General features: G+C 34.9%; 2 protein-coding genes across 3 annotated transcripts; one reads left to right on the forward strand and one right to left on the reverse strand.

The window, feature by feature from the left end:
• Positions 1 to 2,455: 2,455 nt before the first annotated feature.
• Positions 2,456 to 4,592, forward strand: LOC117917711 (patatin-like protein 1). Its single transcript, XM_034834076.1, has 7 exons — positions 2,456 to 2,605; positions 2,701 to 2,882; positions 2,987 to 3,173; positions 3,278 to 3,442; positions 3,573 to 3,875; positions 4,019 to 4,194; positions 4,306 to 4,592. The coding sequence occupies exons 1-7, from the start codon at positions 2,483 to 2,485 to the stop codon at positions 4,376 to 4,378; spliced, it is 1,209 nt and encodes a 402-aa protein (XP_034689967.1). The 5' UTR covers positions 2,456 to 2,482; the 3' UTR covers positions 4,379 to 4,592.
• A 1,001-nt stretch (positions 4,593 to 5,593) lies between these two features.
• On the reverse strand, positions 5,594 to 15,355 carry LOC117918750. 2 transcript variants are annotated; one of them, XM_034835624.1, is made up of 12 exons: positions 14,969 to 15,355; positions 14,671 to 14,772; positions 13,710 to 13,790; positions 12,718 to 12,827; positions 12,469 to 12,604; positions 12,152 to 12,250; positions 9,866 to 9,971; positions 9,339 to 9,775; positions 9,090 to 9,269; positions 8,814 to 9,011; positions 6,375 to 6,698; positions 5,594 to 5,925 (listed from the first exon to the last, which is right to left on the reverse strand). In XM_034835624.1, the coding sequence occupies exons 1-12, from the start codon at positions 15,239 to 15,241 to the stop codon at positions 5,833 to 5,835; spliced, it is 2,139 nt and encodes a 712-aa protein (XP_034691515.1). In that variant the 5' UTR covers positions 15,242 to 15,355; the 3' UTR covers positions 5,594 to 5,832. The 2 variants fall into 2 exon arrangements, with proteins under 2 accessions (XP_034691515.1, XP_034691516.1); XM_034835625.1 differs by lacking the exon at positions 12,718 to 12,827 and having other exon boundaries at positions 13,710 to 13,786.
• Positions 15,356 to 15,486: the final 131 nt, after the last annotated feature.

Here is a 15,486-nt window from a genome sequence, read left to right on the forward strand (position 1 = left end):
TAATTCTTTAATACTCAAACTTCTAAATTTTTATTTAAGAGTTTAGAAACAAACATTTTCTACCTTATCAACTCTTTTATATGCATTTTGTAATATTTTTCGCACTTTCTTAAAAATAATTGCACCTGAAATCTTCTCAAAGGTATATTTATCTATTATTTGATGAACATGGGTAAAAACATTTTTCTCTTTTTTCCTAATATTTATATTAAAACAAAAAAAGAAAAATTAATTTACTTTTAGGGTAAATTGGTTTCATCTCATAACTCGTTATACTTACTTCACAAGCTTTTATGCATTTTGATATATACTTTAATTTTTGTAATTGTCTTTGTTAAGTATAGGGACTTAAAATGGATATATCTCATTTGCCTTTTTATTATGATTTTAATAACATATTTGTTGGTACAACATAGTTAAACATATACAAATAGTTATATAAAGAGATAATTAATGGAAAAAATTAAGAGAAATTTATTATGGATTTTAATTACTCTACTTCAACCATGGTACAATATTTTATTGATAGATGCTTATACCCAATAAAATATAAACTCTTAATAATAAACATATGGAAACCTTTGATGATGGATCAATTGCTCAAATATAAAATTTAAAATTACCACTAAAATTAAATTATATTTTAATTAACTTTTAAAACCAAATCAAAACTGATTTTTAAGAATTTAAATTTACTTTCCTAGGCACTATATTGGAGATCAACAATGTCACTCTATGCCAACTCTTGACTATGATAGATTTGGAAATAGGCCTAGGTTGGTTGAGGTGTGAAACATCATAAAAGTCTAGGTTCACACTTGACGCTCTCCTATGATAGCTTTGGGAATAGGCCTAGGTCGGTACAGGTGTGAAGCATGAAATGTCATAAGAGTCTATGGTCACACGTGATGTGGTCCTAAGATAGGTTTGAACATAGGCACAGGTAGGTAGGGTTACGATGGTAAAATGTCGTAGAAGATTTATTAATGTTAGAACTACCTAGCGGAGCCTAATCTGATTTGATTCACCATTTAGAACCTGGTTCAATTCATCATTTGCGTTTAAACCAACGTTGAACCGGATCAACGGTTGGATAGCGATTCGACTGAGAACCTAGATTTTTTTAGGCAAAAACCCAATCTAACAGATCCACACAAAGACATAAAACTTGTTGGATTTTGTTTTCAAGAATAATTTTTTGTTTTTTAAAATAAAATAAAAAATAAAAAATCACATTGGATAATTAAAAATTATTTTTTATTTATGTTTTTAAAAATAGAAAAAAACTTTTAATTATTTTCATTTATTTTGTAAAAATTATTTTAAAAATAATAAATAATTAAAAATAAAATGCTAGACATAAAACTTATTCTTAAAATATATTTAAAAATATTTGAGATTTATAATCAAAATTTTATTTTACAAAACATAAAAAAAATAATTTTCAAAAACTACCACATTTTCCTTTACTAATTTTTATGCACCCTGACCCAATTGGCCTAGGCTATAGATTGTACCCACAAGATGTTATATGCACCTTAATAAGTAAATATTTTAAAGTGTTCTTTATTACCATATAAAATATATATTCATGATATCATTAATTTAATCTCAATTTAACTATATAACTAATCATTGAATAGTAAATCGATAATTTTTTCAGTTCAATAATCTATCATGTTTTGACCTATTGATTACATTTAAATAATAATTATTAAATTTTTCCAAAAAAAAAAAAAAATTCAAGTTAAGGATGTTAAACCATATGAGAAAAATTTTCAAGAATGCCCTTACATTTAAAAATTTTCCGAGTCCTCCATTTTATTTTAGTCTAATAAGTCTAATTGTGCCCTTGATTCAAAAATTTTCATTTATTTCTTCTTGTTGTCGGCAAGTCAAAATTTCTAACATTTTTTTTTTTTTGGTGATGATCAGTGATGAGTGATGTGATATAACTTTCCAAGGAAAATGTGAAAATGGAAGAGAAATATAAAGAATACACGGAGTACGTACACCTTAAGATAAGATCAGGAAAACCCTAGATTATCATTTGAAAGGATGAGTTGCTTAAAAGCATACACATAGATACATGTGATCTCACCCTAATTTACTGGTTTCCATAAGATGACTTCATTAATTAGCTAATAGCATCCTAAATTATATGCATATCAAGCTGGCTGCCATGGGTAACATCCAATGAATGATGATATTCTGCTCCAGAATAAACAATAATCATCTCATGATCTCGACGTAAACGACCTGTCTTCATCACATTGACGCCATGGGAGCAACATGCATCCTCACAATTCACGAGTCTGTTTATTACTAGTCATAATCAATGCAGACTTCTAGTTGTGTTATTTAATTGATTATCATCTACCAGTCAAAAGGGATCGATCTCCAAGAAATTTTATATATACTTAGTGGTTGGTCACAGCAACTAATTCAGCTCTTTCTGAGAACTTCAAGATTTCAAATTATAATGTCTCTTCAAATCAAACCTCCTGCTCAAGGAAATCTCATTACAGTTCTCAGCATTGATGGAGGTGGAATCAAAGGAATCATCCCTGGAATTATCCTCGATTTCCTCGAATCAGAACTCCAGGTATGAAGGAGGACAAAGGTGCATGTTTTTTTAGTACAAAAATGACTCATATGTAGTACGGTTTTTGTAATGGATTCAACATTTTGGTGCTGCAGAAGCTAGATGGGGAGGATGCAAGGCTTGCAGATTACTTTGATGTGGTTTCAGGAACAAGCACTGGTGGTCTCATCGCTACCATGTTAACTGCACCGAACGAAAATAATCGTCCATTATATGCTGCAAGTGGAATCAAGCCTTTTTACCTGGAAAACGGTCCTAAGATTTTCCCACAAAAGAGGTATGAGATGTGATCCAAGTCTCTAGGCATGATGCTTGGTTGCTTACTGTCCCTTTGTAATTATGACTGGCTTTCATTTTCTCCTTGGTTGGTTGAAACCACAGTGGGATCTTGGCTTCGGTTGAGAATCTATTCAAGGCTTTCACAGGCCCAAAATATGATGGGAAATATCTACACAGCCTCCTCAAGGATAAATTGAAAGACACAAGGTTGCACCAGACCTTGACAAATGTGGTTATTCCCACTTTTGACATCAAGGAACTCCAGCCCACCATCTTCTCCTCATACCAGGTTCTTCTTTCATTTGTGACTTCGTTAAGAATTTAATTAATCGCTTACAATATTTCCAAATGAGAAGGGCCATACAGGTGTTTGATTAGAGTTTCCTCATGCAGGTGACAACCACCCCATCCTTGGATGCTAAATTAGCAGACATATGCATAAGCACATCGGCTGCGCCAACATTTTTGCCGGCCTATTATTTTGAAAACCCAGATGAGAAAGGAGGAAAAATGCGAGAATTCAACCTCACTGATGGTGGTGTGGCTGCTAACAATCCGGTAAAATGCTTTAATTACAAAATCTAATTAAAGTGGTTGTTGGAAATGAATTTGAGATCAAAGCCTTTACAGATACATATATATATGACCTTAATTCTGTTTTGGCATGTCTAAATCATATTATTCCCAGACTTTGCTTGCCATTAGTGAAGTCGCGAAACAGGTATCCAACAAAAACCCGGATTTCTCCCCATTCAAGCCCATGGAATATGACCGTCTTCTGGTAATCTCACTCGGCACTGGCTCAGCAAAAACGGAGCACAAGTACAATGGTAAAATGGCTTCAAAGTGGGGATTGGTAGAGTGGTTATACAATGGTGGAAATACTCCATTAGTGGAATGCTTTGCCCAAGCAAGTACTGATATGGTTGACTTCTACATCTCTCTTGCTTTTCAAACCCATCAATACGAAGAGAATTACCTCCGCATTGATGTAAGCAAACGCATGCATCCAGATAAAAAATTACATGAATTTCCATCTTTCTGTCCAATAATTCTATTTTAATTAGTGATTTGTACACATTATTAATTCCTTAATTATAGAATTTATGCACCTCCATGAATATTAACACCCAGGATGATACCTTAACCGGGACTTTAGCTTCACTTGACGTAGCTACAACAGAGAATTTGAACAACCTTGTACAAGTGGGAGAGAAGCTGTTGAAGAAACCAGTTTCAAGGGTGAATTTGGAGACAGGCCAATATGAACCAGTCAAGAATGGCGGGAGTAACGAGAAGGCAGTCAGAAAGTAAAGATTAATGAATTGGATGCAAACCAATATCCTTCAAGAATTCATATATGATTTCCAATATCTTCTTGTATAAATGCTAATTAATCATCCTTTGAATCACTTTTGCAGGTTTGCCAAGAAACTTTCTGATGAAAGGAGACTCCGTGAGTCAATGGCTCAGCCCGCCCAGGATTTAGAATAATATGAAATGGATGTTGATCTATCATTATTGACCAGTTCTTCACCGCACATGTGCGTGCTTGGTTAGTTGGATTTTATTGTTTGTCAATCCCACGTGGCCAAATTTTTATATGCAACTTGGAATAACAGCATCAAATAAACGACGAGATTTGGTTTCTCGCTTTTTAAAACCACATCGTTTTGTTTAATGTTCTTTAAATTGCTTCCTTCTTCTATTTTAATGTTGTGAGACAGTTTAGATTGTTAAAAACGAAAATAGATATAATGGAAGTTTTTCAGCTTCAGATATTTTTGTTTTGAGAATTAGTCTCCGACGGATAAATGGAGATGCTTAGTTTAATATTCTTCGGAGTATTTTCAGTTTTTGAAGAGTTCTGATTTTGTCCTGAATCCAATCCCATCTTGAATGACATTGAACAACTTAATTTATGATTTGGATTGAATTAAGAATGAAACATGTCTAGCCCGGATTCAACTTAACAACCTGAAACACTATTGACTATTTACATAAATTTTATATCTTAGATATACATATTATCCACTCTCTACAAGATTTAAAATTCTCAACCCGTCAAATCCACAACAACCGATGAGCACCAATAGGAAATTAGAGACTCAAAACAGTTATTGAGTACAACTTTAAAAACCCAAATTCCCATATGGCTGTCGAGAAACAAGCACCCATCGCACGCCTGCAATTCTAAGATTCCAGAGATCTGACGGTACCGGGTGTGATTCCCACTACATCCAAGAAAATATCAGAAAAATCACATTTCACAGAAGCAACCAAAGTTACCAAATACACAAAGGCCAAAACAGAATGCCAAGGTGGCCACATTCATCTGAGCACACCCAATTAAAAAACCAAAAAACCAAGGCATAAAAAACAGACTACGGCATGGGGCTCCATTCAATGTATGGGCCATTCGCAGAGGTAAGAGCACGGGAGACATAGAAAGACATGCAAGGGCAGCCTTTGACCAAAATTTGATACGGCAAAGAAAAAGAATCGGAGTTGTCATTCCAAATCTCAAACAAACAACTGTAACGGAAAGAAGGAAATGACTACCACTTGTCTCATTCCCTATAAAATGAAATACACGACCCCGCATCTCTTAGTTTACTTGATTATGAGTTAAGAAGACTCCTCCCAAATGAAGATTGGATAAAAAAATTTCAATTGAGAAAAACTGAGAAACGCAAGGCAAAGGATTTCATAAAAACAAAAATCAAGCCTCCAGTCCCACTTCCTCCAATACCATTCAAATCAATCCAATTAACTTATTTCGTTACGGACAGCTTCCCTGGCAAAAACACCTTATGATATTGTACAAAGGAATATGTGTTACAACTTCCTTATCTACAACGACAATCTTTGGCTCAAATTGAATAAAATAATGCTCTGATTAAAATAAAACAAATAGATCGGATTTTACTACACTTTTACAAAACAAACTAAGAAAATATTTGCTGAATAACAGTCTCGGCATTTCCATTATACTGTGCAAGAAGATGGATAGCATCAGCCCTAGGCAAAGCAAGAAACTCCTGCACCAACCAAAACAACACGAATTAACAACTGAACTTGATAGAAGCAGACAACTGTGATAAACCTGGGGTCGTAAACCTTGAAAAATTGGTTCCAGATTTAGGACAATGTAAAATGATAGACACAAAAAATGATTTCCAAAGTGTATATATGCTTTTATCCTTACAAACACATCTATCTTTTGCTCCCACTCTTTCTTGTTGAAAGAATAAATTAAAATCTGAGAATATTATATTGAAGGTATTAAATACACCTGTCTTTCCTCTCTCTATGCCCCCCCTCATTGAAAAAAAGCAAAAAGGAAAAGACGGGTGTGGAGAGAGAGAAGCTGGGTGTTATTTAATCACTCTTATGTCAAAATGAAAAACAAAAATTGACCATGCTTATAATTTCAGATTGCACAAGAAAATTTTAACTTTCAAAGTAGTAAAATACATGGATAACTCACCATTACTTTAAGTATTGCATTTTCATCACATACAACATCTCTAGATGACACTTGAGTTGGACTGCTGCCATCATCCACCATCCTACCACTTGAAGATACTGTAACTTGGGAAGATCCATTGGTGGAGGTGTCTGCATTAGACTTTGATACAGCATTTGAAAGCAGTGGGGTATTCATTTCTTTCAAGGAATCTATCTTCAAAAGACCTTCAAAACGATCTTTACACATTTGAATTTTAAACCACTCATTGTGCGTATGAAGAGTTGCTCTCATTATCTTCATAAGCTGGGGCTCTTCAATACCAAGCCGCCGACCAATAACAACCTATGGAGGATCATAGTCAGTATGTTTCATTGAGATATGATAAGCATGTTAGGAATTCTGGTTGTCCCAATTGAGAACAGCTACCAAACAAGATAGGAGGAAGCTGGGAAATAATTTTGTCTGAAATTTAGCTCAGATAATACAGTTATCAATACATCGGTGGCTTAGAATATGACTACAGCTGCCATTTTCTTTTAGCATGTTTCAAATACAGAAATCAGGTGCTTGTAGATGGACCAGAAAAAGTATTTAGCTTCAACAATGATGTTCATAGTATATTTCTTGTGCTGTATAGATTTCATGTTTTCTGATTCATTATGTAAAATGCATACCATATCTTTCTTTGCCTTTGCTATTAAGTTTCTCTGTTATGTTATGTGCCATTGTTATCTTGATAGCTTTCAGTCACTTTCCCAACTTAATACTGAAAAAAATGAAAACAAATCATATTTGCCTGAGCGTGCACTGACAAAAGTAATTGCCAACTTGTTTGTATCAGGTTATTGGGATTGACACCATTAACACTCCCGCTTTACTCTGCAGACACCTAGACCTATGTTCCACTTGGCTCTCTCGCTCATGTACACACAACAAAAATTGTTTTCCATTATAAACTTCAGTATTTTCATCAGATAAAATATATTATATAGCAACCTATAATATACTGCATTAGCAACTAACTTTGAAACATGCAATTTATCCACTTCTGAGCAGCATCCTTGGAAATCAATGGTTACACCATCACCTACCAATTTTGACATCTATGCTCATGACATTTTGTGTAGAAAATGTGGATGAATGAACCAATATGAAATCAGCCTTAACTAAACCAGTGAGAAAGCAGACAAGAAACCACCCAATAATAATAATAATTAATTAATTAATTAAACATCACTCCCATAGAAAAGCAACAGCTACTAATTATTTATCAACAGCCAAACAATCAACACAGCCATGCCAATGTGCCTTGACACCTATGCTCAACAAATGCTGCAAGGAAGAGGTGAACTACCAACTCAAAATATGCCTCAGTGGAAACACTAAGCAAACTAATGAACACTTGCAAAAAGGAATTTAATCAAAGCATCAAGGACAGCAAGGAGAAACAGACTATCATTTTGGTGGTTTGAGCAGTAAATGAGCCTCATAGATAATAAATATTATTGAGGAAAATCTCTGAATAAAAAGAGAATAGAAACTATTTGTGAAAAAACAGAGGAGTCAAACAATGTAAATCCATGAAATTTGTTCACTTAAAATTTGAGATAACAGTACAAACATTAAGTATGCTAAAAGTCAAAACAAAAGACAAACAAAACCACTTGATCCTCATCTCAAAAGGTTTTCCATGCTTAAGCTAATAAGACATATAACCTTCGCTTTCCAACCACCAAAAATATAAAAACCAAAGTCCAGGACTGCAAATATTGGAATTAAGACTACTGTCCAACCCCAACACGAGAGAGAGAGAGAGAGAGAGAGAGAGAGAGAACAGCACAAGGAACCAAGATGAAGACAAGGAGCACGAAGAAAAAAAAAATCCACAAATGAAAAAATTGCAAGTGAATCCATTTTCCAACCCTATCAAGAGAGATGGTGTGGGCAGGGAGGGAGGGAGGGAGAGAGAGAGAGGAAGAGGAGGACAAGTGACAAGAAGACAAAGAAAGTAAAACCCAAAGAAAGAAGATCAATGAATGAAAAAATTTCAAGTCAGTCCATTTTCCAACTCCAACAAGAGAGATGGTGAGGGGAAGGGGGGGAAGGAGAGAGGGAAGAAGTAGGAGGAGAAAAAGGAGAAGGAGAAGAAGATGACAAGGAACAAAGATGAAAATTCAATATTCAAAGATAATAGGGAATTCTAAATGTTCTGTAATCTCATCAACATATACAGAACCATATCAATGCATGTTATTTATTAGGAAGAGCTAAAAGTTATCGAATGCAATTGTTTGTTCCAGTTAAATCTGCTGTACATGAAAATACTTTAACTTCCAACTGTATTCACATCTTCTAACAAGTCTATCTATAAACTAAAATTCTTGCTCAGAAGCATAAGAAAAGAAAAGACGAATAAATTGAAAAATGGAAAAACTATGATAGCAAGTAACACAATACCTGAAGTGAAGTAGCAAGAGCATGTAAGGGCAAGCCTTTTCCAAGGGCATCTTCATTAGGTCTCAGCAATGCCAACAAAGTCTCCTTCAAAGCCTTCAGCAACAAAGGGTCATTAGCTGCTAAAGGACCTAAATGAGAGCAGGCAACCCTTAGAGCACTAGAATGATCACCCAAGCTGACAAGCTTAAGAAATTCAACCTGAAACCAGTAAAGCTATCAGATTGTAGCATTCAAGTAAAACTTCATATCACATAAAAATCAGCATCAAAACATTACCTGCTTAAGCTGGAATAGCAAAACAGGATTTTGCACAAAAAACTCTGGGTCTATACCGTTGACTTCTTCCACAACCTCAGCAGCCATCCCTCTGCTAGCTAGCTCCTTCATTGCCAGCACAGTCTCATACATATTCTCCCTATTGCCAATAGGATCTACAGTGGAATGATTTTCCAGGCCCTGCAGAGCAAAATGAGCTCTCAATGATCAACTTGTGACGTAAAATAATAAAAAGCACTAAATAAATACCTGTTGTCCCCCTAACAAATTTGTGCCGATAGCCAGGGTAGTAGCAGTAAGTTCTTGCTGAACATCAGGAACATAATCATGTTTATCATGTCTCCCCCTCCATCGTTTGCGTTTGCTCCTTTCTCCAGTTCCATGACTTCTGTGTCTTTGCAGAACCCTTGAATTTTCTGGCCGATGTGTTTCACTGGTGCTGCAATCATCACGGTTGCCTGTTGGCTCACAAGAGTATCTTATTTCAACATCAATTCTCGGTGTGCCCACCACATCAGCATTAATTTCAGGAGAGTTATTCATATGAGCATTGCTGATCGAACTTTCACCATCTGAATGTTTATTGGTTTCACAATCCACTTCTAAAGAGCAGCTTCTTGACGATGAATACCCAGGATCAGGCTGATCAACTTTTAGAGGTTCAGAAAGGGTTCGAACTCCTGAAACTGGAGAAGAAATCATAAATGATGCTAAAAAGGAAAATTGGATTTAAAAAACAAATAACTGAAGGAAAATGGCAAAGTTTTGAAGTTCACCAGAAGAAGATGCAAGTCCAGAGTCCACAATACCCCTATAAATGCAATATTCTCGAACAAGCTCATCAAGCATGGAAACATCCAATCTCACCCGGCATAATTCATTCTGCAATAGACAAGTACAAGAAATAAAGACTTGTAAGCTCAAAAAAATCCAGTTCTAGCCAACAAAATAAAGTAGGAAAATTGGACCACCCTGAACAGGACCACATTAACTGAGAAAAAAAGAAGTTTGAAATGTACTACAAAGTTCATAACTCAAATGAACAGAAAATGCATAAGTTAAATAGATAGTAAAAATTAGCCACTTAAACTATAAAAACAATTTTAGTATACAAAAGACAGAAATTAGTATCACAAGCTTCATAGTACCACAGGGTGTAAAAGGAACTAAATCAACCTAATATAAATAGAAAATCAAAACCCTTTTCAAGCAAGAAAGGCTTAATGTTGTGTCTATTGGAGTATAGTAACTTGTCAAAAAATTAAGAAAATTGAAGCAAGAAATGAATGAATGGGATGATCCTATATTCAACCAATTCTTGATTATATATAGATAAATTAATAATGGAAACTGAAAGGCACTACAAGGTAAAATCACTGATTGGAAATTGCCTAGTAAAAACTCTTATTATTAGTAAGTGTGAGTGTTTAGCTAGGTTGGCAATTCCGGACAAAATTCCTAAGTGTCCCCTAACTCGGCTTCCCTATTCCTATTCGGACTACTTGACTTTGAAGACTAAGACTTTGCTAAGAGGCCGAGGTATGTAGCCGAGTGTGTGGTGTTTGGATGTGAATCAACCCGGTTTTTAATCTTTAAATGTGTTAGAAAGTTGGGAAAAATGGTTTTTGGTGCAAGGCTTTCATTCCTCTGTTTCTGGATCGATCCAAGTGTAGGGGTGGATCTATCCGACTACTGTTTTTTTGATCAAATCTCAGCCATTAGATTAAGGGTTTCTTTTTACACTTTAAAAACCAATCTTCTCTCATTTTCTGGGAAGAGTGACTGCAGAAACGTGGAGAGAGCAGTCACACTCCTTGTGTTCTTCATCTTCTCATTTTGTTTTCCCAATTTGGGGTTTTTGATTGCAAAGAAAATCCACTTCTCTTAATGTTTTCCAAATTGGTTTTTAATGGATTTTCTTGAGCAACAAATGGGTTGATTCCTTCCTTCATATCTCAATCTCTCATTCTATTTGGGTTTGTGCAAAAACTCATTTTCTTCTTGTGTGGATTCAAGAAGAGGCCGAGATTGAACTTGGTGTGGACTCCAAGTGTGCTCCAAAAGGAGAAGCTAAAAATGAAGGTACTAGTCAAGTATTCCGGGAAGGATTGGTTAGCTTGAGTTAGGTAAAACCTTGTACTAAGTTTTTATTCTTCATAGTGGAGTTTTTAATCGGTGATAGGCCCGTGGTTTTTGATCTCTTCGGAGGTTTTCCACGTTAAAAATCCGGTGTTCATTGTCTCTTTCTCTCACTCTATATTTTGATTTATTTTTGAGGAGTGTTGAAGCATTTGCATGTGTTTTGCATTTATAAATTGTTGGGAGAGTGTTGATGCATACATTATTGCTTGTGGATGTTTTGCTTTGTTGAAAAGTTATTGGAAGAAAAATTTCTTGACATTAAGATAGTCTAAGGTTAGGTAATCTTTGTTGGGAGAATTTTTAAATTGTTCTACAACACCTATTCACCCCCCTCTAGGTGTAGTTCATTATTGAGATTCACATTTTCAGTAAGTTAAACGAAAGGCCAACTATAATATGAGGCCAAATACTTCTGTATTTGTGGATGGAAGATATGAGATCAGACTGTCTTCCTCCATATTTTTTAAGGTATTCAGATTTTTAATGACTTCAATTACCAAATTCAAAGTCACTTACCAATTGCCTACAGAAGGCAGGCATAAAACTGGTATTCTTAATTGCAGTTGACTACAATTACATTTCCAGTTTGGTGCTAGCAACAAATGGCATGAAATTAGAGGAAATAATGTCAATCCTCTAAAATGCAACCAAGGAATAAATCTGGTGCTTTTAACAGCAGTCAAGTGTAATTAAACTTCAAGCATGGTGCTAATAACAGCTAGAATGAAATTTGAGGAAATGATATGAAGCGTCTAAAATGCAACTATGTATAAATCTAGTGCTTTTAAAAGCAGCCAAATGCAACTGAATTTCGGATCTAGAGCTAATAAGAGATGGGATGGACTTTGAGGAAATAATAAATAATATTAAAAATGTTTGATTGATAAAATAATAGAATACACTGAAAAATATGAAATAACCTGAAATGCCTGAAATAAATCACCCTTAGCAAATCTCAAGCTATCAATAGCCCCTTGTCTTGTGAGCTCTACAGCATGTGCAAGTGCTTGTATGTCCACCTGGATGTCAGAATAGAACATGCAAAATTGAAATATATATATGAGAGATCCACTTGGCATTCTAGACAACAGATGTTATCAAACATGATGTCCCAACAAATAATGGACAAAATACCACAACGATGATTAAGGCCACTAGAACGCCAACATTTGAAGTATACTGCATCTTACGTCCAATTAAAACCAAAACAAAATTGGCTTTACTCCAAAAACCTTACCTCATCAAACGGAGGAACCTCATATAGACTCTCTTGGGGGGTTGCTGGGGGATCGCGTTCCTCAAGGAGCAACCTCTCAGTAAGATCTGAAATGGGTGATGACATTCCTTCACGAAAGCAAAATCCTTTGTGTATGCTGCGCATGAAGGGCGGAGTATTAAACAATGATGACAGTGAATTTCACATGCACGTACAGACAATAATGAGTAGATATATTCGGTGAAAGTTGATCAACTAATGAAGAATAACCTTATCAAATATCTCAATGTCATTGAAAAGAGTGGATCATATGCATGCATGTGAGCTCTTAAAACAGAGGATATTAATCCAGCAATGTCAAACCTCCTCCTTTCAGACCACTGAAACATATAAAGCAAGTGAGATTACAGAACTAAGAAATTCACTTCATGGAATTACTTTTCTCCAAAAGCCAATATCAATAAAGATATATCCAGAATTATAAGTGCACAGATTTGATCTTTATCTAACTGAATAAAGTCAGATGAATTATGCTATTATTTCTAAGCCCAACAACCAAAAGATTGCTAAGAAATATTTTATAACAAAACTATGGGGTATAAGAAAATAAAAAATAAAATAATAAAATAAAATAAAATAAAAGTAACCATATCAAATAATTAAATCTGTAGCATATCCACAAAAAAGCATGAACCTTAATATGAGGCAGCAGCTGTAATGGGAACATCATTCAAGCATATCAGATAGCAGAGAAATTTAGAAAATTGGGTTTACATGGTCCAAAAGGGAATCTAACTAAAAATATTTTGACACCACATTTTCATCAAATGCTCCCTTGTAGGTTTCTTAAAATTTAGTCTCCTAATTCTATAGAAGAATAGATGATGTTTGCAAACTATACAAGTATAATAACACTATATTCAGCAGTCCAAAAGCATCCTATTTGCAAATAATAGTAGTAAGGATGTCAATGGAGATTGTCCCATCAAGAATCTACCTAAAAATTTGATCATTCGCAAACTTGATCCATATCCACATTCAGATATCCACTATTAACATTTTTTCTGAACATAACAGATTCTAGGTTTCATTAACAGATTTTAATTTTAAAGATAAAAGTACAGAACAATCAAAGATTCTGACCATTATTGGGCAGCCCATCCTGGGATTAACATGTGGATACAACATTCACAGATATCACACACCTAACAATATGAGTAATCATGAAACCCACTTGTCTGCAAAAACCTATAGTAACCCACCTCAGGTGCCACAAGAGAAGTTGGATCATCTTTATCATATATGAATGCAAGAAGAACATGCTTAAATTCCTCATATGCTTCCTTGAACATAAAAACAGACACCAGTCAGAATCCAGAAGTGAATAAAGAGAAAAGTGAAAGCCAATAACTTATTTTTCATGAATTTATTTTCAACAATAATGTGAATTCCAGAACAATTGCATAATGCTCAAGTAAGTATTGAATTCCAATCAGCATTTAAAGTGTATGATACCAAAAACTAGCTCAGAAAATTAAGGGATTGTCAAAATTAATAAGTTACAAAAGAACTTCTGTTTAATATTACAAAAGAAGATAATAGAAAAAAGGATATTAGTCTACTCACAGCACAAGATTTTTAAACTAGTGAACTTATGAACTTAAATTATTTTTTAACAGTATTGATATCAAGCATCACCAAGAAGAAAAATTCCAAAAGGAAATAAAATTTATAGTCATTTTTTGAGTTCTACATTAATTTCATATGGTCCGTAAACCATAACACCTAGATATTGTCAACCAGACACATATCAGCAATCATGTCCATATAAGATTGACTATAGGTTTTACACTAGTGTATCTATCACAAGCTCTCTATGTTATATTTATCCTTGCATCAAATAACTTATGTTAGCTTTCCATCGCGTAAGTTGCTTATTCTAACCACTTCCCACATACCAGGCTCAATTTTTGTATCAACTAGACTCAAAAATTCCTCTTTGCATAGTGGACAAAAAGCCTTAATTATTATCTCCCACCATAGTGTTAAACGAACTCAAAAGTGGAGTGAAAGCAGTAGAAATTTAATATAGCAGATCCTCTTAACGCCATTTCCAATATCAATTGATACAGATTAGGTAAAACTTGTTTTGGTGGTGGAGATACCATAACAATAACACAGAAAGAAAAAGAACAATGCGTAAAAGAGGGAATCTGTAAGTACCGGGTAAGCATCAAGAGCACAAGGAGCAAGAACAGTCCTTAGACAGTCGATCGCAGAATCACGAGCCTCGGCAGTTCCTCTCCTCAAAAGCTCAATAAATTTCTTCACAAAATTTAAAACAACAAAAATGAACAATTTTAATTCAGAAAACGGAAAGAAAATATAAATAACACGTTACGTTTTCCAAATAAATTTTCAATTCATTAGCGGCGGTCTCAAGAAAAAAAATGAAAATTACAATATTCAGAATTTCATTTTCCTACATTTTCTCAGAAGCCAAACAGAGCGTAATAATAACCTGCTTCTGCAATCGAAACAGAAACCGATGATCGTCGAGGATGAAAGGAGCGTGGACCCGAAGAAGATCCGTGGCGGCATCAATGTCGCCAACCTCTAATGACCGTCTGATCTGACGAATTATCAGTCGCTGATGATAAGACGATGAGGAAGGCGAGGAGGAAGGCGAGGACGATGAAGTGCACGTGACCGAGTCTTCTATTAAGTTCTCAGATTTGGCGAAATCGATGATTAGAGTATCGAGAGCTTCCCAATTCACTGGCATGGAGTCCATATTTTCTCGGGAAAATTTTTGGAAACGTGCGGTCTTACAGAAAAATTTTTAGCGAGAGAGAGAAAGGGTGTGTTTGGGTAGAGGAATTTTCCATTTGAAGGAAATAATTCCCTAAAAATGCAAGAAAGGCGGCGATCTATGGTAAATGGTGATTGGAGATTAAATAGGTGCCAAGTGTCATTCATATAGGCAAGCGTGTGCTTTGCTATTTTCACCTGCTGGATGAGGTTAGAATCTCACCCGCA

The sequence above is a fragment of the Vitis riparia genome, chromosome 7, assembly GCF_004353265.1.
Source record: "Vitis riparia cultivar Riparia Gloire de Montpellier isolate 1030 chromosome 7, EGFV_Vit.rip_1.0, whole genome shotgun sequence".
Lineage (NCBI taxonomy): Eukaryota > Viridiplantae > Streptophyta > Magnoliopsida > Vitales > Vitaceae > Vitis > Vitis riparia.